This window comes from Malaclemys terrapin, chromosome 3, assembly GCF_027887155.1.
Source record: "Malaclemys terrapin pileata isolate rMalTer1 chromosome 3, rMalTer1.hap1, whole genome shotgun sequence".
NCBI classification, from domain to species: Eukaryota; Metazoa; Chordata; order Testudines; family Emydidae; genus Malaclemys; species Malaclemys terrapin.
Window position 1 is genome coordinate 46,264,502 of NC_071507.1, and position 25,814 is coordinate 46,290,315.

The 25,814-nt window shown below is 42.3% G+C and overlaps 1 protein-coding gene across 1 annotated transcript in view; it reads right to left on the reverse strand.

Annotated features, from left to right (window-relative positions):
- The window catches only part of USH2A (usherin), a 565,863-nt gene that overhangs the window by 17,054 nt on the left and 522,995 nt on the right, over nucleotides 1-25,814 (reverse strand). Inside the window, exons 63-66 of the mRNA XM_054021626.1 lie at nucleotides 23,593-23,914; nucleotides 8,324-8,533; nucleotides 4,705-4,943; nucleotides 2,551-2,768 (exon numbers count right to left, since the gene is read on the reverse strand). Coding sequence (XP_053877601.1) covers nucleotides 2,551-2,768; nucleotides 4,705-4,943; nucleotides 8,324-8,533; nucleotides 23,593-23,914 — 989 coding nt within the window. The remainder of the gene's footprint in view (nucleotides 1-2,550; nucleotides 2,769-4,704; nucleotides 4,944-8,323; nucleotides 8,534-23,592; nucleotides 23,915-25,814) is intronic.

Consider the following 25,814-nt stretch of genomic DNA (forward strand, 5'->3'; position numbering starts at 1 on the left):
GGGGTTCAGAGCTGGGACAGAGGGCTCTGGCTGGGGGTGCAGGCTCTGGGGTGGGGGCTGGGGATGAGGAGTTTGGGGTGCAGGTAGGCTGCCCCCGGGGCTGGGGCCAGAGAGGAGGACTCCACAGTCCTCTCCCCGCCGGCAGCAGCGAACTCTGTGATAGGTGCTCCCCTACTGCCCCCCACCCTGGCAACACACTTTCCCTGCATGACTGTCACTGCATGTGCTCCTAGGGCCCCTCTCAGGTCCAGGAAGCCCCCTCACTTCCCCTGAGGTGGGTTCTGGGTGGGGCTGCCCTCACATATGCTCCTCCTCCAGGCCGGTGAGGCAGAGCAGCGTGGAGTGGCAGGGCAACCGCCCGCTGCCCAGGATGCAGGCAGGGACGCTCCGGGGGGGCAGGCAGGGCTGGGGGAGAGACCCGGCCCAGAACATTGATGGAGCTGGGCCCCCAGGCCCTGAATATTGCTGGAGCATGAGCACCATGGGCCCATATAACTCGCCGCCCATGCAGGCAAGTATCCAATCCTAAGGGGTTTTCACCCCAGGCAGGACTGAACCGAGCACCCCTCTGCGACCTGGCTGGAGCTATTGGAATTTTATTTGTTGGCTCTAGGACGCCTTTCAGCCAGGTGTACTTTAAGCACTGACTGGCACACAAGGTTCCTATCCATGGAGACACCACTGGTTAGTGTCTCCTGGATGGTAATATAATTGTCTCCTGTTTTGTTGCATTTTTCCTCTCATTTAACAGGTAAAGTATCTTTATTACTATTAACTATAATTGGAGGCTATTTTTCATATCAAATCAATATTTATTGCAACTAAGCCCAAAGCACTAGCTGAAGTTAATATATTTGTTCTCCAAACCAAACTGCTTTGAGAGTGAATTATGTCCTTTTGGCATCCATTCATTTTTAAAGCTTTTTCTTGAACCATTAGTTTATTTTCAGAGATAGTTAAAAAGCCTTACAAACAGCAATTCAAGTACAATAATTCACTGCCCTGACTAATCAATCAGTAGTGCAGTACATTAGTATATCATCAAGTCCCGGTTCCCAAATATTGTCTTCGATGAAAGCAACTTCACATACGTAATGCAGACATGTTAATTTGTTATGCTTTTGGCACTGTACTTACAACAAAGAATGCCAATAAACCATTGCCTCCTTTTTTAATGAAATGTTTTAGGTCTTCCTAATGAAGGAGACACAATGAACCACAGTGAATGCAAAGATTTTAGCGGCTTGGAGAGGTTGATGTGGAATACATCAATATTGTAATTAACTTACTAATGCATAGCACTGCTCTCTACTAGATCAAATCAGTACTGTTCAGTTGAGTATCATAGGCTCTGTACTGCTAAGAGCTAAGAGAGATTCTCCTTTAGCTCAAGTGGCAGAAACCTATGCTTCTGGAGGAAGAGAATGTAAATTCAATCTCCAGTGTCACAGTGGAGTTCAGAATGGCTGTAGTGTGCAGCATAAGGACAATTGTGAAGTTCCTTGAACTTTATTGCAACACATTAGTGGGATTGTATAGAAGTTTCATGATTTATTGGATTAGGTTTGAATAATTTACCTACTGAGTTACTATTGATGTAAACAGGATTTTAAGTCTTTGGGCCAAAGTATGCCAAGGAAATTTACTCTGACAGGTTACAGCGTATAGATTGCCAAGGCAAAATACCCATCATATTCCTTAAGTGAATATTCTGGATATGATCCTATACTTACAAAAAAGCAAACAAACCACCAACCCAAAACCCCAAACAACCCCCTCCCTCCCATTTTTAGGAGGACGTTAAACTACTACAAATTCAGCGTAGATTAATCTAGACTGTAAGCACAATGCCTATGTATTAAATTGCTACGTAAACCTCCAAGAATGCTTAAAACACTGTATATGAATGCTTAATAATAAGGAATTCTTCACGTCATTTTTAAAGATGCTAGACCTCATGAATGGCCCAATTCTAAAAGCACTACTGCAGGCAAAATCCTGTGAACTTCAGTGGAAGTTTTGCCTGCACAAAGCCTGCAGGATCAGCCCCCCCAAAACCCACACAGCCCTCTTCTAAAATTTCTGCCCCCGCTTTATTTTGTTTGCTCCAATCATTATTACACCCTGCCTACCACTTTACTGGGCATATTTCTTTTTATTAAACTGTTGCCTTGTTAGGATGCATTAATGAAAAATATGACATATTTAATACTTCCCACTGAACAGAATTCATAATGGAAGGACAAGGAGCTTAAACTAAGAAAAGAAAAAGTTAGGCTAGATGCCAGGAAAGCAAGTCTGACCAGTAAGAGCTATCGAACAGTGGATTAGACTTCCCAGAAGTGGGTGGCTGAGACATAATTACTGGGGATGTTAAGAACAGTTTTGGAAGGATGCTAGTGGGAATGATGTAGTTAGTTCCGTGAAATGGATGGGAACAGACTAAATGATCCACATATTTTTTCCTGGAGCTATACAGTTCCACAGATTAGAAAGGTGGGTATTTCAGACTCATGAATTGCTCATGAATTGTGGTCACTGTATACTCACATTCCTTCTTGGTAGTAAAGCTGGTCCATTCGGAAGCACTGCTGCCTACAGAATTGTAAGACACCACTCTCATGTTGTAGACTGTGTAAGGCTGAAGATCACTCACATTGGAATTCTGATCTTTACCTGTATACTTCACTTCAATTGGTCCAGGGTTACAGGTCTTTGCCTGTATTTGTAAATGTGGAGGGCAAGCAGTGTACATGTGGAGTTCATAGCTAGAGAAAAAGATTGACATTTTGATGAAAGTCTTATAAGAGGAACAAACAAACGATCAGTGAGCACTGTTTCACTCTGGCTGCTAGATATCTGGTTACTAGTTAATAGGATGGACGTCAACTTCATTGCTTTTGGGCACTCTAAATCCCATTCAATCTCTAATGCTTTGGTCCTGATTTTAGGGTGATGACCTCTAATCCCACGCCCACAAACAATTATGCTTGTAGTTCGACAGCTACAATATTGTGCCTACAACGAAACTGTGGATGTACTCACATCTAACTGCTTGCGCCTGCAAATTAAGTAGTTAAATCTAGCTACCTATCTTTAGTATTTATAAGATATCTATATCTGTGCTGCCAGTTACTCTCTCAACTTATTGCTGGTGCAAAACAGCAAGTGCAACTATTTGTTGTTGCACAATTGCACTTGCCTTATTAAGATCCTGGTGAAAATCAGGCCGAGACATTAATCCCTGCTATGTCTTAGCAGGGCTGCATTTCAAGTCCATTCTGGGAGAATATAAATGTTACTCTGTCACACACATACCAGGCAGCTGCCATCTTGGGTTTGGATTCATGGCATGCTGAAGATGAAGCAATATGCTGTCCCTCTCTGAGCGGGAACAGGTGACCATTTTAGGAGCATGTTGCTAGTTCCAGTAACTGCTTAAGAACTGAACTTCAGTACAGTACACAACATTGTCCTGAAAACTGGACATTTTGTGGAAGGACTCAACAGGACAGCCCATAGGTGAATCCATACCTAGGCACAGGTAGGGTAACCAGATGTCCCGATTTTGGGGTCTTTTTCTTATATAGGCTCCTATTACCCCCCCCGTCCCGATTTTTCACACTTGCTGTCTGGTTACCCTAGGCGCAGGGGATTTGAGGAAGTGGGTGCTGGTGCAAGAGCCCCATGAACAGCTTTACATTTAATTTTGGTCTAAGTAGGTTTTCCGCTGGCAGAATGGCAACAGTTTTTTGCTTCTCGTTAATTCATATTTCATTGATGGTTAAAGATGATTTTTCACTGGTTCTGTTGGCTAAGCTTGCTGCAGGGCACTTGGGGAGTGGGGCAATACAGGAGATTGGACATGAACCTGCCATTTCTATCCAAAATACACAATAGAATCAGCCGGTTTCTGGTGTGAGTACACTCATGAGGCTATAAAATACAGATTAATTTAGAATAGTACAATTCACTTAGTCTGAGGCTACCAATGAAAACCACTCAGAAGCATCAAGTGCTGCTGCCTGCTTAGGGCTTGATCCTCTACTCGGTGAACTCAGTGGAAAAACTCCTAATGACTCAAATGGGATAGGAACGGGCCCTTATTGAGTGGGCTTGCTGCATGGAAAAATTTACACTCACTCTCCATAGACTGCACTGGCAACTGATTGGCTACAAGGTGCAAATGAAGGTGTTGACCTTGATTTATAAAACTCTCCGTGCTTTGGTCCTGTCTAGTCCAGAGAGCACTGCTTTTTCTCCTCCCCCCACACCCTGCCTCACAACAGTTGATTTCTATGGCTTTTGCTAACAGTCTCTCTATGTGAGTGGCAGCGATAGGAAGTTTTCCATTGAGGAGCCTGACTCCGGAATTCACTTCCCTTATTGCTCCAGCAAAATCCAAGTTTATTAACATTTAGGACACACTGCAAGGTTCCTCTACCTGTACAATGTTTTGCTTGAGAGAAGATGCCCAAGGAGAGCAAGCACCGGTTGGGAGGATTTCTTCTGCATGGAATGTACACCAATTTGGAGATCATCATCATAATTTACAAATATGTAAAAGAATACTAAGAACAGGGCATGAGATTATCTAAAATGACTAGAGGACTTAGCCACACAACTCCCTATGATCTAAATGGAAATTGTGTGTCTAAATCTCTTAGCTGGCTTTGAAAATCTAAATCAGATTGTGAATCTTACCTTTCCACAATGCCATTCGGTGACCGAGGTTCATTCCATTGGAAAAAAGCTGTTCTTGAGGTTATGGTATGTATATGTGGAGGGGGCTGTTGAGAGGGTGGTGCTGGTTGAGTGGTTAGTTGGGCGACTGGTCCTTTGGTGCAACAGTTGAAACATGTGCAGGCCTCTACACCAACAGAGTATGTGGTGAAAGGTTTAAGTCCATGTATTGTTTGCTGGGTGGCAGTCCCTTCAGACAACTGTAAAAGGCAAGAGAGAACTTTACACAGCACAGGACACTGTAAGTGCTAAGTCGGATTCATTAAATGTTCTAAGTGGTAGGATCTTTGATTTGGTGTGTCCAGGGAATCTAGATTTGATCTTATCTTTCATTATCTAGTCAGACAGGGTGAAATTCACCCAGTGCAGTGGGTCTTTACAAGGCCTTCCCCATTGTTTAAGTCCTGTGATGGACTGCACTCGTGAAGCAGCTATGCACAAACACCTCTACATCCCTATGTGCAGCGTTATAAGGATCCCACTGCTGGCCCTGAAAAGTTGGTGGGCATTGTCAAAGGATGACAGGCAGATGACAGAACGAGGAGCAATGGTCTCAAGTTTCAGTGGGGGAGGTCTAGGTTGGATATTAGGAAACACTATTTCACTAGGAGGGTGGTGAAGCACTGGAATGGGTTAATTAGGGAAGTGGTGGAATCTCCATCCTAGGAGGTTTTTAAGGCCCAGTTTGGCAAAGCCCTGGCTGGGATGATTTAGTTGGGGTTGGTCCGGCTTTGAGCAGAGGGCTGGAATAGATGACCTCCTGAGGTCTCTTCCAATTCTAATCTTCTGTGATTCTATGAATGTCCAGGAGATCTTTGCATACACAGAGTCAGTGACCCTAATATCCTGCACAAGTGGCACAGAAGGGACATGTCCTCTATTTCAGCCCATAGGAAACCCTCTCAGCAAAACTGAATCCATCAACCTTTAAAGAGAAACTGAATTAAATAGCACAAAGAAATGTGTGTGGATAGGAACTGTGTGGAAAGTAATGGCAGCAAATAACTAAGGAAAAAGCTTCCTGGAGCTGCTATTTCTCCAATTCGCTGCGGTCATTTGTGAGTATGGTTTCCAGATCCAAAGAAATCAAACAGCATGTAGAAAAAAGCAATTTCAAACACAGTAACCACCTGCTGGGTGATTAAGCAAGGCAAATGGCACAGGCCACAGAGTCCCAGGGTGGACAGCAAGGAAACAGAGCATCAAGACAAGACTGAAAGCACACAAAGTCAGAGTTTGATAATGCCTTCCACTCAGTGATGGAGAAGCCAGGCACCCCTGCAGGCACAGCAGCCACACGGCAGGTATGAGGGGATGAGAAGAGAAAGACAAGAACATGCAGGCTGAAGTAGATATGGACCCAGCTGATCATCGTAAGAGGGATAAGGACAGGCCATGCAATCAGCAAACAGCAGACGGCTCATGCTCACAGACAGGAATGATGAGCAAGGAAGACGGTGTTCCCAGCCACTTCCATGCCAGATTAGACTGGGGTAGTTGGAGAATGGGCACATACTACTATAAAAGCTGAACAAAGTTAAGCCTTGACAGATGGTGACATAGACACAAAGGCATGGAGGAAGTTGAGCACAAGAAATGGGGTGTGTGAAGCATGGAGGGTCCCATTTGCCACTGAATTGCACAGCACTTGAGAGCTGATAATATCAGCCTTACTTTACTCAGGCTTGTGTGGCATTTTGCCTTGGTTTGTGCAGTATGGCTCCGGGTACTCTTCACAACCTTCTACCCTGGCCCAAGGTCTGTGGTCACTCCTCTTTTTTGTTTTCAAGTCCAGCTAAACAATGCAGATTTCCTGACTTAGTGAAGTTACCTGGTTTTCTGGCTATTGGTTGGATGCTGCCTTGTAACAGGCCTCAGAGAAGAAACAGATGCTCCACAAACTCACTGAAACCTTCAGTGATCCCCTCGTCTGATGAGTCTCTCTTTGTGTATGGGGGAATGGGCATTAGATTGCAAAGTGAAAATCTACTCTTCCCCTTAGTCCAAGGGCCTTTGCATGCTAAGGAACAAGAAGACCCCATGGAGCACAGCTCTGAAGCACACAGGAGAGGGAAGAGGTCCAGAACCCTCCATGGGCTCCCCTGGTCCTGTCCACCACCCAGCTTGAGCCTCAGAACCACCCAGAGCCCACCATGTTTGGGCCTTCCATGGCCAGAGGGTGGGGCTGGATCTGCCATTTGCATTGTCCTTTTCAATTATTTCCATGCCACACTTGGCTCCTTACATCTCCTTTAGAGCCAGGCCCCCCTGTTTAGCAGATTGCCTGTCTGGTCCCACATACGCGGACTCCAAACTCTCTAGCTGTGGCCTAAACAGTTGACTTACTGAGATTAAACTTCAGCCCCAACCTGGGTACAGCAAAGAACTGAGACACTATGGATGGTGTTACCAGCTCAGACCAAAAGAAAGAAACGACTCGTGTCAAATGGTCATTGGATGTTTTCAGATCCTCAAGGCCCTAGGCCTTCTAGTGCTTTTTATACTTTTTAAGCAAAGGAACATGGAATTTTTAAAACCTAAAAGCTACTACTTTAAACAACATCATTACACTCCCAAAACTGCTTAAATAAGAACAATGATGACAATTAACCACTGGGTGCATGATTTCCCCCCGCAATGATAATTCTATTTTCTATGTGGAATCTAACAGACCACAAAAGACACTACACAGCACTTAATCTTTGTGGAGGGGATATGCAGAGGGGAAGTTACCGTAGGGCTGAAAGGAGCAGATGAAGAAGAGAATCCTTAGACACCCTATATGCTGTACCTTTCCCAGATGCCCCTGGAGCTGGGATGGGGATGGTCACAGAAGGGGCTCCTATTGCATGCTAGAGACATGACATATGCACACCTTTGTTACATGTTAATTGTGAGATACACTGAAAGCCTCTTGCTGTCTTTCTACCAGTTCTTATAACATTCTGTTGTAGGACTTACTGAGCTACTGCGGGACTGAACCATTCTTAAATGCTATAAAATAACAATGTAGAGTTTATCAGTGCTTTCAGATGCATTTACAGTGGTCGTTATTATAAACTTTTCAGTTTTGCATTGGATAACCAGATAACATTACTGCACTGTTTGCAATATTCCTAGGTGTTTCCAGTACTTTGTATGCTACTACACAATATTATCCCTGTGCCAACTGGAAAGTGTTTCAGGGCAACCACCCTGGCCTTAAAATCCATAAATCAAAACACAGTAATGTCCAAAGGGAGCAGCTGTTTGGTCACCAGCTGTAATTTCTGTCTGATCTTTTTGGGCAAACAGATTTTTGGAAAGTTTGTATTTCAATGTAATCAATAACCTCCCAGGAACATTGCATTGGATCCCCCTGCATTTTCTCACTATATAACACAATGATAAAGGCTCTGGCGTCAAGGTTAATTCTTTTAGAAGCACAACATTTAGCTAAGTGGAGACGTCAGTCCTTCTTCGGCCAGAAGAGAGCACTGCTAAGTAGAAAAAAAAAAAAGAAGCTAACAGACTTAAAATCCTAAAAAAATGTCCAGAGTTCAACTGGAAATATAAATAGAATAGCTTGATAAACACTCACCACCACATCGGTCCCTCTGGTGCTATTCGAGAACAGCCTGTAGAGATTAACAATCCCGTTTGGCTTAAGAGGGGGGCTGATGTTTACCACAGCTAATGTGGAAGCCACAGCGTGGAACATGGGTGCGTGGAGGCCTTCAGGAGGGGCCGGGCCTGTTCTACAGCGTGCCCAGCTGCTAGGAGTCCGACCCGCGGAGTTTACTGACCAGACCTTGAAAACACAAAACAAAGAGGAATTTGTGAAGGGCTTGAGCCTGCAAGATGCTGAGCACTCCTGGGAGGTGCTGAGTTGCTGGGGTTAATACAGCTTTACTGGTGGCAAGATGAAACTGCACTGTAACTTAAGACAATGTTGTGACATTTCTCTAGTTCCTCCATCTGGTTCAAATCAATTCTTTTTAAAGAGGGGAATAAAACATTTTTAAGAACAGAAGAATGGCCACACTGGGTCAGACCAAAGGTCCATCTAGCCTAATATCCTGTCTTCCGACAGTGGCCAATGCCAGGTGCCCCAGAGGGAATGAACAGAACAGGTAATCACCAAGTCATCCATCCCCTGTCACCCATTCCCAGCTTTTCACCATTATGATTAAGGGGGGCAAGTACATTTTCATGAGGTTCCTGCAAGGCTGATTTAAGAACAGACACTTTTGTTTGACATGTAATACTGTACACAGAGAAGGCCCTAGAAAACTTATCTATCTTACCTAAGATAAGGTAAGAAAGAGCAGCATTCCCTTCACTATTGCAAATTCCAAGGGCAAACTGCAAATACTGACCTAGCCCCAATCCTGCTATTGTATCCCTGCGGGTTATGCCTTTTTGCCTGTGACTAGGTCCAATTAAGTCAATGTGGCTGTGCATGGGATTTAAGTTCCCCTTGCACTGATCCAACTACTGGAGCAGGACCTTAGTGATTTAAGGCAATTGGCAAGTTTTTAAGGGACCCCACTCTATTAAATATATTAATATAATTAATCATTTGGCAAAACTGCCAGTAATCCAAAAAAATAATATAAAGAAAACACATTGAAAAGCATGGGTAAGTCAGCACCTCTAAATTTATTCATTTATTTTTGCAATAACATTTGCTTTATTATACTAGCACAAAGAGAGTGGTTTCAGTTCCAAGGTTTCAAAACACAGCAGCTTGAATTAGGCCTGATTAAAAACTGCACGTCTCTATGAACTATGCCTACTGATTTTGTCAGCTTCCCAAAACCAGACTGATCTGCAGACTACATAAAACTCAGCACTTATTAAACACAGTCTCCAACAAATCTGCATGAAAATTAAATTTTGCTTTCATCAAGGAGTGCATAAACATATGGAAGGATGTATAATCTTATTTATCAAAAACCATTTGTATAATTAAACACGAATATCATAAAAGGTTGCCTTAGGTCATCATTTGCATGAGTAAGTAATTTGTAGAATGTCAGGTACAATAGACAGAATAGATGGATGTGTGAGTGTATAGGGTTAAATTAGGCTCAATAATAGCCAACCACATAGTGATCAATCAGAATGATAGATCTAAATGGCAATACAAGAGGACTGTCTGAGTGATTTTTAGTATAAGTATTCCTTAGTAAGCTTTCATGTTGAGCAGTTCTAACTACAGTAAAACGCGTTCTCACGTAATCTCTGGACAGTGGTTTTTTTTTTTTTTTTTTTAAAGTTCTCATCTTGCTTTTTTAAAAACAGACCCTGGAGAACTTTTAGTTTTCTGAATTTACAACACCTACGTTCAGGGAGCTTACATTTTAAAAGGGGTCAGGTGCAGGAGAGAACCAAAAACATACAAGGGCCTTAAGTGTTGTGATTCAAAAACTGTAGATGTCAACTAAAGTTAAAGAATCAAAGTTACTTTCTCATACTCTTGCTTGCACATAACACTCCTAAAGCAAACTCGACTATAAATCCTATACCAAAAAGTTTGCACAGCATATTTTTCTTTCAGTGATCTCTCCAGAGAAGTTTTCATAAAGTCAAACTCTTTTCAGTCTACTCCAATAGGTCAAACACTAGCTCAGTTAAGTCCTTGCTTCTACAAAGATTTGACAATAGTTGCTCATTTTAAGGAGTATTTTTCTTCATGGATGGCAAGTTCTTAGGCAGGGTGAAGTTCCAACAGATCCACCTGTATTGACTCAATACCAACCTTGGGGTGAAATGCTCCAGAGTTTTTCTGAACTATGGGAACATGCCTGTGAGGCCTTAATGAGCAAATCATTTAACTTCTCTTGGCCTCAGTTTAGCCATCTATAAAAGGGTAAATGGACATAAAAATACATCCCTTAAGGGAGTGTTCTGATAATTAGTGATAGCAAGCACTTTGAGATTCTGAGATATAAGTATTCATTACAGACATAAATGCTAATATTTAGACACCTGCCTGAGCGTATATGCAAATCAGAAAGTTATACATCCAACTGCTAGCATTTGCACCTGCAGTCAATTGCATCCATTAAAAATTGAAGGCTGTGTCATGATCCCTTCCAAAATGCATCACACGGCATTCATGAACCATTACAGCTTGTTGCACTGATTAATGTAATGCTATGTGGTACGCTTTTGTACACAAACAAAGGAGAAGAAAGTCTTTTGAAGTTGCACTGCATCATTCTGAGGTGTGATGCAGTTAACATAAGGGGCATGCAATAATAGTCATAAAAGACTCTGCAGATAGAAGCATCACCTGCTATATATATTGCATCAAGCCATAAAAAATAAGCTAGCCAAGAGCAGAACAAGGGTAAGAGTGTGGGGGAAGTGATCATGACACTAGACTACCAATGTAAGTGGAGACTTCGGGGACTACAGTGTATGGAGAGAAGAAAACCATCAAAATAAGGTACTTGTTACTTCAACTCTTTTAATATATTGCTTCAATAATCAGTAAGTCTTACATCATAGTGCGTGGACTCAGAACCCTGCCAAAATCTGTACAGCCATTAGTGGGTGCAATGTCTCAAGAAAGCCACGAAGGGGCTCCAAAAGCATCTACAGAAGGAGTATTTCAGACCTCTTCATCAATTTGCTGGCCATCTGCCCAGACAGCACTTTGAAGTAGGGTCAGAGAGAAAGAAGCTCTCTGGAGGCAATATATTCAGAGAACTAGAGAATTCCAGTCACAGGTAAGCAAGTTTGTTTTCTTCTTCATAAATGGACCTCCATAAACCCCTATTCTTGGAGACTGGTGAGCGGCAATCACCCAGAACGGTCATATGGCAGCTTCCAAGTCTGACAGCACAGCCAAGAACTGGCAAAACCTGGGTTACACGTGACTGTCCTACAGACCTTAATCATAAGGAGTGGCAGAAACATGCTGCAAAAGCTGCCTCAGCTCTAGCACAATAAGCCTGCCTTGGATAAAATCTCACCTGCAATAATGTCCGTGGATTCTCCCCAGCACACCCACTTTCCCAAATTCAAGGTAGGGTGACCAGAGAGGGGGTGGGGGGTAATAGGTGTCTATATAAGACAAAGCCCCAAATATCAGGACTGTCCCTATAAAATCGGGACATCTGGTCACCCTAATTCAAGGCCAGTTCCTCAGCAAAGCTGAGTACCGACAACTCCCACTGAAGGCAATTAAATCTGTTTGGCTTTCAGACATGGATGAAGATCACAGAATCATAGGCAATGGGGATGGAAAAAGCTTGTTAGATCATTGAGCTCATCTCCCTACCCATGCAGGAATGGTCCCTACAATACTTTAAAAACTCAGGTCTTTACAAAGGAGCTAAAGTTTTGAGCAAGAAAATGGATTTCTTTGCAGCAACATAAAATAATATGTAAAGTTATTCAATCTGTACAGGAAATCCTAAAGGGAATTAAAGGGAAGGGCTGGACATAACTATGCCTCAGTGCAGGGAGATTGACTAATGACCTCTTGAGGTCCATTCCAACTCTATGTTTCCATGATTCTATGACATAGGCCAATAGCCGTCATAGCTGAGGTGAACCACCAGAAGAAGGAAAGCACCTCACCAGTGGGCAAGCAAAATGACTTCTCAGCAAATGAATAATGAAAGGGCTACAGAAGCTGCCAAAATAATACTAAAAAAAGAGTGACTCACACCTAACATATCCTAGGGGAGAGGCAGCTCTGAGTTAAGAGAGTGGACTAGGGGTCTCAAATTCGCAGCCCGCGGGGTTATTTCTTGCGGCCCGCCAAGCTCCCCACACCCCCTTCCGTCCCCCCCTGGAGTTATTTCCTGCAGCCGCCAAGCTCCCCTCCCCCCCCCGTTCCCTCTCCCCTGAGTGCACCGCGTCCCTGCTCCTCTGCCTACCTCCAGGCGCTTCCCGCCGCCAAACAGCTGTTTGGTGGTGCTTAGCGCTTTCCAGGAGGGAGGAGGAAGGAGCGGGGAGCCACATGCTCGGGGGAGGAGGCGGAGAAGAAGCAGGGGAGGGGTGGGGATTTGGGGAAGGGGTTGGAATAGGGGTGGAGAGGGGGCAGAGTTGGGGTGGGGACTTTAGGAAGGGGGTTGGAATGGGAGCAGGGAAGGGGTGGGAAGAGGTGGGACAGGGGCGGGGCCTCATGGAAGGGGTGGAGTGAGAGTGGGGGCTTTTGTACCTTTATATGAAAAGGTGTCAGTGATGCGACCCTCGGGCCAATGTACTAGTCCTCATGTGGCCCTTGTGGTGATTCGAGTTTGAGATCCCTGGAGTAGACACAGAATCAGAAAAAAGAAACCAGCGCTCTTGACCGCCTGACACTGACCATCTGAAGAAGTGCAGTCCCGGTTAATTTAGTAGCAGTATTGTGAAAAGAGTTATTATGTTCTTCACACACTATATGCCTCCCAAACGATGGTAGATACGTATATTGGACAGATCAGATGGAAGTCCCTTTAAACACTCTGACTCGCAGGAAAGTTCAAAAGAGGGGATTTGCTGTTCATACTGAGGCTAACACAAGTCTGGCAATGGGCTATTAAAGAGGAGACCGCTTCCAGTATTGAAGAGGATTCATCTGATATTGGGGTAAGTGATACAGCATACACTGCCATGAGATTTAGTGTCCTACAGTCATCTATGTGTCTGTGAGAAACAGAAGGCCAGATCAAACCACACCTGTGCATGGATGCACAAGACACAGAAAAGGATGCAAGGAGCCAACCTCTTTACCCTTGCAGACAGGTCAAGCATAATTAGTCCTTGCATCTGGTAATAAGTCCAAGGACTCCACATGTGTAGCACTGCTGTTGGTGCTAGCCTTTCCAAAAATGACCCTGCAGGACCTCTCTATACATGCCAGCAGAGCTGGACCTTTGCAGGGGGGAGTGTGTAGCATTTTTCAAGGACGATGCAGTGGCTGCGCTTCCCCTCAGCTCTCGGGACCTCTCAGACACAGGGTTTCAGAGTTTCAGTGCTCACTTTTCAGTTTCCTGAAATCAGCCGCCAATCTTAAGGTTGCATAAATATCGGATTTTTGCAATGAACAGAGATATTTTTGTTTCAGCAAAAACAGGACTCACATTAAATAAAGGTAATGGCGCTTGTGTGATTAAGATCTTGCACATCCTATTAGCAAGGTTTAGAAACAAAAGGCTCAATGTTTTGTTTTGGCTGTGCTGTGCACTTGCATTGGAACTTACAAGAGAAGGAACAGGTAGTTTCAAGCCATCTTTGCACTTTCTCTATTCTTGGGCCTGTCTAGCCCCTAGCATAAGTAAGAGCAGTTTCAGGGACACTTTATTTTATACACAGCTGCACTGGCACTCATGAGCCATTCTTGCAACTAAGTGGCCAAAGTGCAGCCAAAATAATTTGGGGTTGCTTCTGCAGAGACAACACATTTCAGAGCATAGTGCAAAAAGTCCATCTCTATACAGATCTGATGTGCCCACTCCTGGAATAGTGTATTAATTTCTGGGCAACACCTTATCAGAAAGGCATTGACAAATTTAGAAGAGTTCAGAGAAAAGCAACATAAAACATTCCTGGTGCTAGAGAGACTGATTTATGAGGAAAGAAAAAATTATTAGGAAAGATGATAGATTAAAAGAGCTAAATAGATAGAGCTTGGTTATGAGACAAGGGGAGCAGCCATAATTGTTTATTAATATTTGTGAAGTGTAAATATCAAAGATACAGAGGGATTATTTAACATGGCACATGGGGGTATAACTAGAATTGAAAAATGAAATTGAGAATAGAAAGATTTAGGGAAAACCTCCTGCCAATGAGATCTATTAGGCCATAGAAGTACTCTAAGGAAATGGTGAGAACAATTCTGTAAGAACAATTCTGAACTGAGAAGGAGATGGACTTGCTGGGAGCTAATAGGTCTTTCTAGGTAGGTACTTATATGATCCTCATTACTGTAGCATCTGAGTGCTTCACAACATTGATGAATTTAACCTCACAAACACTGCTGTAAGGTAAGGGAATATCATTATGCCCACTTTACAGATAGGGAACTTAATTCAGAGAGATTTAGTCACTCGCCCAAGGTCAGACAGGGAGTCCGAGAGACCTGGGAACTGAATCCAGACTGCCTGAGTGCAAGTGCAGTGGCTTACCAACAAGACCATTCTTTGCTCACAGCTTGAAGATTGGGCAAAGCTACTAGATGGCAATGCAAACATCAAGGTATAACAAGTTTGTTCTGCAAGAACCGCCTGGCTTTAGTTGGGCACATGGTATTCTCACAGCTTTCATATTACTGGGGGGACATTTAATGTTTTCTGCCACATCACGGCCTAGTTCTTCATCTGGTTATTTATGCAGTTTAGGAGATTAGGGATCTCCAAGGGGATATTTAGACCCCAGGTTCTCTGCAGTCCCATGCATTCACTGCTATTTAAACGGTTCCTGTAGCATTGATGGCTCTTGATTCAACAGGTACATTAATAGTCCATAATCTTCAGGCACATCTGGACTTGCAAATCTTGATGCCTGAGTGTTGCGGCCTTAATGACCCAGGCTCTGCTCTCATCATTGAGGTTAAAGAACTTCCATGGACTAAAATATTTACAACCACAAACACAGCTGATCAATTCTGCTTCATTGTTCTCCCAAGGCAGCGTTTTGACGATGCAATAGATATCCTCAAACTAACTTGATAAAATCTGATGCAGATGCCCATATGGCTGGTGACAATCGCTACCTAGCAAAAACCAGTTATTGAAGCAGAAATTTCCTTATGCTAAGCATCCTTTAATTTAGCAGTCGGCAATGGAGGGGATTGATTTACCATTGCCAAAGAGTTAAGGACATAAACAGAGTATTTCTAAGGGTCTGGAAATGTCTACTTTTAGCCATTTTAGCAAACAGCACTCGTGCACACAGCACAAATGGCAGTTGTGCATTTCTGTGACGACCAAAAATCCCTCACTTTTTCAGCATGGTGGAAAATTTCAAATCCTACATCACCTGGTTTTACTGTGCAAGGGATAAAATCACATCCCTATTGGGGGCAGGCTACAGGACTACAATGTGTCCCCTCTGTAGCCTTCCATGACCACTACTCCTGGAGTAATGATCACTCCGGCCTTATATCTCGTATGTAGGTGTTTCCAATCACTGCATAAGTGCAGATCTAACAATCCCTCTCCAGGTCCACTACTAATACACTTCTGCACTGGCATAGCCAGTGCCAGCAGGGAGGCCACCTTGCATGTGCAAAAGCCATGCTGAGGAGCAACTCTACTCTGCCCCACTCACATGCATTGCAAGGGTCCCAAGTGTGAAAGGACTTGGGATCCAACCCTGCTCCTGTTAAAGTCAATTCCAAATCTCCCATTGACTTTACAGAGAACTGGATCAGGCCCTTGCTTAGGGCAGTGTTTTGAGACATTACTTCTGATTTGGGATCCCTCCATTTCTGGGTGCCCTGCTTTAGACATTTTGAAGGGACCTCATTTTCAGAGGGGTTCCTATTGACTTCAGTACAGGCGAGGTTGCTCAGCACTTCTGCTTAGATGTCTAAAGTTGAGTACCCCAAAATCGAGGCCCGCAAAATCACTGGCCGCTTTTTGCAAACAGAGTGCAATGGGGGTATTTTAACAACTGCACATACATTCTGGGAATAAAACTCATGAAACTAAATTATTAGCTCTCTATGAAAAATATCTTAGTCATTTTATAACTAAGATTAAGTTACTGGGTGTGCTTAGGGCAAAGGCCCCACTTGCATAGTATTTTGCTTTGTGCTCTGGTGTAATATAATGCCAGGAGGCATTGCTCATGGCAGGCAGGATAATCATTGCCTCTTCTATGTACAGTCAGATACAGTGGAACCCTCTCTAGCTGGTGACGTAAACTGACTGTCACTACTGGGTGTCATTTTGTTCCTAGCTACTTTTAGATATGAATCAACCTCTCCCCAGACAAAGCACAAAACAAAACACTATTATTATTATCATCACCTAGAGGCCATAAACAGTATCAGAGACCCATTGTGCTAGATGCTGTACAAATACACAATAAGAAATGATCCGTCCCCCAGCTTGCAATCTAAAAGAGATAGACAGGGAAGATGGAGAAAGAAAGTCCCATATCCTCATGTTACAGTTGGGGAGATGAGGCACAAAGAAATGAAGTGACTTGTCTGTGTCAGAGACAGGAAATTAACAGAGATTTTCCAAGTGCCTGTCCAGTGCCTTAGTTACAAAACCCTCCTTCCCCTCTTTCATTTAGTTAACATCCATAGTAAAGGCCTGTAGATCACATTCATAAAGCTGGGTGGATTTCAGGCATGTGGGTTCTAATGATTCGATAATGTGTTAGGCCAAGTTCGATCCTCTCAACACTGCTCTATGTCTTGTCTAATAATCGCATAACACTATTAAAACATTAATAGTTGTGCTAATGCTAAATCCATTCTTGGGGGAAAATATCACAACAGCAAACAGTTTGGGGATTAAAAACCATGTCAAAATGTAACTGCAGCTCGTTTCATATAATGCACTGTTAAACCAGTAATTAATAAGAGACGTAATCAGGTTTAACTCTAAAAAGCCGACAATTTAATAATTTGCTTCCTATGGGTATATAATGATATAGTTATCTCATTCCCCCGAGAGAGATAAGCAGATATTAAAAGGTCTTTCCAATACCTGTAATGGCTAAGGGCAACAGCTAATTCAATAGATTCGATCAAAATCACCACTCCTTTCGCTGCTACTGATTTATTACTTTGGCTGTAGTTAGTCATCACTCATTTTAGTTTGCTTTTCCGTACTCATAAATTATGCCTATAAATAAAAAGATACAATCAAGGAAATCATATCAATTCATCTACACCCCTGGAGTATATTTTCCCATGATACTCACACTAATGTCTTTTTAAAGGATAGCTTTTGAATATGTCAGAATCACAATATACCAAAAAAGGTCTGGCCAGAGTTGTACCTTAATAGGTTCACAGCTAATGTGGGAAGCCAATAAATCTGCTCTGATACCATTATTTAGTTAAATGAACAAAACTCTAGGCTTGATTCATAAACACACGACTTGTGTGCATGGATTTGGGACGATATTGCGGTGGCCATACACTGGCATGCAGCTGAGGTTTCTAAACGTGGAAAAATGTGTTTGCAAAATTGCTCTCTGTCTCCTCCTTTTCATAAACCCCACAAAGATGAAGGATATATTTCAGTGCAGTAAGAGGTATTTGGAACTGTGATCTCAGTTACACCAGTGAAGCAAAGAAGTTACTCTGGATTTGCTGAGATCAGAATGTTCCCGCAATTCACTTCTAATCTGAACACTTTGTGGAGCGGGTACTGTGGATTTTAAAGAACAAAAACTCAAGGAAGTGTTCATTTGTTTGATTTTGAGGTCCCACTCACACTTTGTTTTTCAAACAATCTAATTATGTCTTCAGAAGATGTATAAATACTGAGACCCTAAGAGTTAAGTAGAAGCAAACTGGTCCAGATGAAATTAGAAACAAACCTGAATTTTCACATTTTCTGTATATTGCAGGGTGGGGTGGGAGAACTTGATTATGGTCATTTTGTTGTGGTTGTTTAATCATTGGCACATACCTCTGAACTCCAAGTCTAGGCTGACATCATAAGCCTAAATGCTAAAATATCGTGAAACACACTGTTCACATGGAACTAGAAAGTATCAAAAATCTTAAAAGAAAATCTGCTCTCCTGAATGAAGGAACAGAGAAAAAGAAAGAATTTTTATTTAATTTATGCCATCACATTTTATTGCATCTTTCTGGCAGGGATAGAAGAGGAAAAGATGAGCTGAAAGGATGAACGGGAAGAAGTGAGACAAAAGGTGAGGGTTATTTCCAATTGCTGAAAATCCATCACTAGCCAGTAAGAGATCCAACCCTTATTTCACCCCATTTTAAGCCAGAAGAGTCGCTTAGTTATTTGTCAGTAACTAAGCACCACAAGCTGGAGCTGAGCCAAAAAATTGTCAGACAGGCCAGCAAACAAAGGACTACAACTGTCATTTCTTGAAGCAACCAAGAGGATTCAAATGCTTTGTACTTTCCGTAGTCGGATGTTCCATTACCTTAGCAACATTATACAAGCAGCTAAACAAACTTACAAAACATCCTGTCCCCGAACAACATTAGGAATACAAGCCGTATCTACCTTTGAGGGTAGGAGCACCCAAAACACGCCTCTCAACTTTCTCAGATATTTCTCCTAGTGCATTTCCCGGACCCTTCATATAGCCCCAATAAATGCCCTGTGAGCAAGACTGCTCTGCAGGGGTAAGGGATGGATGGAATCCGCAGCAGCTGCTGCAGCCTCCCTCCATGGAGAAATTGGTAGGCTGATGTGTCTTCATAGCTGCAGATCCAGCAGCCCCCAACACCCCTTGTGTACTCCTCACAGAGCACAGCTCCACATGTAGGGGTAAGGGTCCCTAGAAAGGGCTTCTTCCATCCTTGTGGGGGAGCTGAACAATGTTGTTTCTGCTGCCCTTTGGATAGTCAGGATTTGCAGAGGAGAGAGCAGGATGTGTCTCTAAGCCAGGAAAGAAACATTAAGGTGAAGGAAGGGGCCAGAGAGTACCAGAAAAATGAGGTCCCAAGTCTCTCTCCTGGATCTCCTACATAATTCAGGGGTTATGAAGAGGTGGACCCATGTACCACAACCTTTCTGAGGAGCAGGGCGAATGCATTATACACCAATAACTCTGCTGTCAAACGGAAAAGAACTAAGCTCCCCCTCTTACATGTGCTCACCACAGATACTGTCCTTCTGCTGAGAAGAACTGGATGAATCATTGCTGCGCTTAGACTGGCCAGATGGGTTGCTGTAAAGCAACATTCAATGCTCTCTCCTCCTAAGGGTCTGGGCATGCTGTCTCCAGAGTGCTCCCAGTCCCAAGGGTGAGGAAGCAAGAGACTAAACATGCTGCATGAGATCCTCAGCTGGTATAGGTCAGGGTAGGTCTGTCGAAGTCCATGGAGCTACACTGGTTTATACCAGCTAAGGATATGGGGTAAAATGTTCAAAAGCACCTAATGGCCAGATTTATAAAGGGGTAGATAGGTGCCTAGTGGGATTTTCAAAAGTGCCTAGTGCCTAATTCCCATTTGAAATCTATAGAAGTTAGGTACATAGGCCCTTTAAACACCTTTAAAATCTGGCCCTAAGTGACTTAGGAGCGTAAGTCCTATTTTCAAAAGTGACACATGCACTTAGAAGCCTAGGTCCCACTGACTTTCAATTAGACTTGGGCCCCTAAGTACCTAAGAATTAGGGATGCAGGTCCTAAATCACTCGGGTACTTCTGAAAAGTTCCCCTGATCTGCCCTTATAAAACACTAACCACAGGGCTGATGGGCAGGCCCAATTATATGAGCTTCCAGTAAAACATCAGCAGAAAAGAATGCCGCCAAAATTTCTGACCTCAGATTAGATGTTAATGTTATATCCATCAAACTGAATCCTGGTAACTAACAACATTTCTAGAAGTGCTGCAGAGGGCCCAGTCACAGAGGTTTGATTTTATCTGCATTCAGCTGGAGGAAATTTAGTTGCATTTAAAGTTTTATGTCCAGCAAACAAGCCTCCAATGCAGAGACAGCAGAATCAATACTGTGCTTAAGTGAAATATAAATCTGGGTTTCATCAGCATAATAGTGAAAGCCAAGCCCTATACTTATGAATAATTTGTCTCACAGGCAACATATAAATTGTCAACAATGGAAGGGCTACGAAGAGATCCCAGAGGGATGCACAAGTGACATCAGCAGAAGAGGAACACACACACAAATCTCTCACTGGAACAAAATATATTGCTGCTGGCCGAGAAGGAACAAAACCAATTCAGGGCCTTATCAGATAGCCCAGCCCAGTTGCGGAGTGGAACCAAAATAAAAGATAGAGTTTCTTCCTGCCTCAAGTGCAGCACTTCGGTCCAGAAAAATTAGAACATACAGACAACCTGAGTCAGACATCATCAATAAATCATTAAAACCCTTGACTCAAACAGTCTCTGTGCTATGAAAAACAACTTGAAAGCCATACTGATTGAGCTTCTGATTGGGATACCAAGTAATTAAAGGCTGGTGCAAGGAAGAACACAATGTGCATTCAAGAATTTTTGGTAAAGTATTGGAAGCATAAAGAGACAGTGGCAGCATTAGCATGGGGTGTGCAGCGAGGGGACGGGGGGCGGGGAGGATTAACGAAGGTGGAACTGTAGTCATTTGAAAAAGAAAGGGGATATCCAGCTCATGAATCTGTGGCGGCAAACAGAGGCAACATAGCCGTAAGCTAAACTGTGGCATAAGGAACAGAGCCTAGAACTTTCAGCTCAGAAAATACAGGACTCCACCTCTTCAGCTAGAGGAGAATCGCCACTATTTTCTATTGTAACTCCTCTCCCACCTCCCCACACACACACTTGCCCTTGGGTTTCCATTTTTGAGGATTTTTTTTAATGCCTTAGGGCACATACAGGGCCACGTTAAGTGATGAGATCTGGTATTCTTTAGAGCAATTTTATCATCAAGAAATTAATATAGCGTGAGGAGAACAGATTTCACATTACTGTGGGCCCATATATGGGTCCCTGAGGGATTAAAGAACATCTGAAAAAGGCAAACCTGAATACAAATACCAATACTTGACACACAAATGCATAGACTTCATCCCTGACACACACGCAGTTGCCAGTAAAGGTTTAACAGTTTTGGTCAAAAAAGGTTTAATTGAAGGAAAATATTCCCTCAAGTATTTTAAGCGAGAAAAATTTCCAGCCTCTAAGTGGTGTGTTCTATTTTGGAAAGAACCCTCGCAGCGTCCCTAGTGCTGTTCAGTTCACTGAAGTTTAAGGAAGGAGTTATATTATTAGCAACAGTAGGAAATCCAATAATTGGAGCCCCATCATTCGTGACTGGAAACACTCTGCTCAGAGATACCAGTCCTTTTCCTCAGAACAAAACCAATGAAAGTCATTACATTTCTCAACCTGGGGCTATCTAATATCTCTTTCACTGATCTCAACAACACCAGAGGAAAAAGAAAAGATTATCTAGATCACCATATTGGTAATAAAGATCTTTCTAAACACACTGCAGTGAATCCATTTCTCTGCTATCATTCCAAACCCATTTCTGTCATCCTTGCCATTGTTCCTTTTGGGTCCTGTCCCTGACCATTGTGAAGCCACTGGAGGAGGACAAGGAGAGCCATTGTATTCCTTCCTCCAGGCCCCAAAGCATAGTCAGGGGCAGTCTTGAAAGATTGTGTTGCTCATATTAACAATGTAGTTCCTTAGAAATAACTCTGTATAGGCCCAAACCAGCAAGAAGAACACTGCACTAGCAGTTGAACAGAGCTGCAAAAGGCTCTGATATGTGAAACAGATGTCCACAGAGATGAACAGGGTGGGGTGGAGGGAAAATCTCAACAGCGCGGCCCTGTGAATACATCAGCTTTCATCTCAAATCAAAACAATTCTTGAAGTTCAAAAACTCAATTTACACAAGCAAAAAAGAGGGAGAGACTCAAGGTGTACTGAAGATCACAAAACTCACAATATATTATGCAGCACTTAACCAAAAATGAGGACCCACTGGTGTCCTGTTATGGGGCACAGGAGAATACTGGTTCATGTCTGTGAAAACGTGATCACTTTGCTATGAAACTACTCATATTTACATTTACTGCTAACACATCCAGGGCTAAGTATCATGGGGTAGCCGTGTTAGTCTGTATCTACAAAAACAACAAGGAGTCTGGTGGCACCTTAAAGACTAACAGATTTATTTGGGCATAAGCTTTCGTGAGTAAAAACCTCACTTCTTCGGATGCATCCAGGGCTAGTTTTTGGTGAGGTTGTAAACTCACCAGATTCATTTGAAAACATGAACTGAGTTTCAGAAAATGATACATTGCTAGGGGACCAATGGAAGTTAAACGCATAGATGTGAAATCAAATATGGCCACAGATTACTAGTAATCCTGTGTGATAAAGGAACAATATGCAGGGATATGTGACTTTGACATTAATGGAAAACAACTACGGGCCAAAGAAACTCACTTGCCTCAGGGTCATGGGACTTTTGCAATCAAAGAGGATTACTTTAGAAGGCCCATTTCTGCAACCCTTACTTACACTCACTGAGTGGTACCTTACTCTGCAAACAATCACATTGATTTCAATGGGACTATTTGCATACTGAGGTAAAATACTATTCAAACTCAGCAAAAGTAGCAGAATTGGTCCCGTAGCTACACCTTTAACCCCAAAAGAAAAGTAACAAGTACAAAATGAATATGAACATACAAAATAAAAATAATCCATCAACAGTGAATTAACTTTTAAATTTACTGTGAGACAAATATTTGTAATCCTACCACCTAAAATAAAATAATCCACCAACAAAACCAGTCCATCCTGCTTCCATAAAAGGTAATCTAAAGTAACAGTAAAAATAAAAATATTTGCACATTTGAAATAAAGCTACTAACAAGACCAAGTTACCTTTTAGCAACTGGCACTTCAAAATAAGTTGGTACCATGAAAGCGGCGGAAAGCTCTGATGTGCAAGGGACACAAATGCACACAAATTGGAATTATGATTTTGATTAAGAAATGAAAAAAGAGCATTGAATGAATTTATTCCTCATGGAATGTTATCTTCAAGGTCTGATCTATTTTAAATAAATGTGCAATAATTGTTTAAGTACAACAATACTATTACAATTAAAATTGAAACATTTTATTTTATAATTATAATGAACAAGCATCTCTTGTTATTGAGGTGTACAGAAATCTTAATGATATCTGTACACCTTGTAGCTAACTTACTTCATTTCATACCTGATATTCATATTCTGTATAAGGCAGCAACTTGGCATCTTTGAAGGATGTTAAAGTCCCATTGTAAACAAGCACCAGGTCTAAATTTATGTGGGTATGAGTTGCTTGTCTTCGGTAAAGCTCATAATATAAAATCTTCCCATTTGGCTGCTGTGGACCAGTCCACAGAATAGATGCGACTGACTGGAATCCATCAGTGCTTGTCTGCATCTCTATGAGAGGGGAAGGCTGCATTTCAGGGGGTGCTTCCAGAGTCTGTATGGATGCCCATTCACTAGTAGCGCATCCCTGCAATGTGCATGCTTGAACTTGTACTTCATATCTTTGGAAACACAAATCAGAAATCAGTCAATAAGGGCATTACAACTGTACATATGCACTACACATAGGATTAGAATCAATTAAGGTAGTTTAGAAAGAGAGGAGTTTTCCTTAATTATTTTTGTCCATATTTTTGAGGAAGAAAGCAATTCACATTAGTGTGGTGAAGGGATGATGTAATTTCCTCTTGTGGGTCTGATCTTGTAACCCTCATGTGGCTGTCCTCATTTGGGTGAGTAAAATAAATGGGACCACACAGATGAGGAAGGGCTGTTGGACAGGGTCATTATTAATGGAAATGGGATCCAGTAGTGTTTATGTTTCCATTTAAAGTGAAATGTCTGCTTTTAATTTCTCTCAGTCTGCCATTTCTTTGTATTAAACAGAAAACATCTTCCACAAGTGTTTGCCAGAGAAATTATATGGACATTGTGACCCACCCGTTGTCATCCAGACTCAAGAGATAAAAATGTCTCCATTGGCCACAGAGCACAGCAAACTTCCACCTGATCTGCCTAACTCCAGACAGAATTTATATCCTACTTCCCCTATGTCCAAGTTTGGAGAGTGAGGCCTGGTAGTGACAAGTTTCACGGAGCATGTGCTCTGAGGTCAGTGGCATTGAGGGGGACAGCTTTCCAAGGCTGACTGACAGTTATTCTGTAAATGATCAGCTGGAGAGAGTATTAAAGACACAAACAGATAACATTAAAAAAAAAAAAAAGGAAGGAAGGAAAACATTAATCAAATAGAGACACACACAGATGCACCATTCCAAATGGCAAGAGACCAGGTCCAAGACAAAAATAATTGATTGAGTGAGTTAAAATTTTGCTGGCTGGGATTGAGGCATCTTGATGATTGATAAACCAGCATGTAACTGGGTTAATGTTGGCCAGAAAGGTCTTTCTTTGGGTACAGAAGGCCAGGTTTGAGGTATTCGGTATCACAAAGTGGATTTATTAGCATAAAGTCAGTGGCCCTTTGCTGCTCTAACATGGCCCAGCAGAGTTCCCAGGGAATGGCTCAAGCTAAAGCACATAAACCAGACTCCAAAGTTTCCAAGAAATTATACACCGATGAGGCCTCCATTTCCTTCTTTACGTATCAGAGATAATATCACAGGGAGATCAAATGGTCAACATCAATAAATTACAATAATAGCTGAATTGAAAGTACTTGAAGAGCTATTATTCTTTGTCTTTTTGGACTATTGCCTTGATTTTACAAAACATTAGCTATACCATATTATTAGTCTCTCTCAGGATTTAAATTATTTACAGGTACCTTGTAGAAAGAGTTGTCGACAATTTAAGGAATAAAAACGAACTGCTACACAAATAGATAAGAGGTGGTGATTAAATAATCAAGAATTTGAAAAAAAGATACTTTTGCAAAAACAAGCAAGTTTGTTCTCACTTAAATCTGGTACACTATTTTAAATATAGTTTGCACTAAAATCTAAACAGCAAGTCTGTGCTTTAAACACACACAAAAATTTATCCCTGGTATAACTCAACTGTCCTTAGTGCAGATACACCAGAGATGAGCTGCCCCACAGATCTTTGTTTTATGTTTTAATTCGGTTTATAAAACAAGGAAAAACTTCTTGAATACAACTGACTTGCAAAAGTGTGGGGTTTGGGCAAGCTGTGAGCTTGAGTCTGCAAAGGAGCCCCGAGCTGTCCCTTGCATTGCTTGTACCCTAGATTGACCTTGCATACTTTACTGAAAAGGTAGACAGTTGATTTTTATTTATCTTGTCTTAGTGTGGACTTTGTGGGAATGAGAACTTTAGGGATCTAACCATCTGTTAGACTGAAGAAAATGTGAGACCTCGCTCCTCAAACCTCATTTTTCAGTCTTTAGGAAAGGTTTAAATACTACCCCAGTCTCAAACT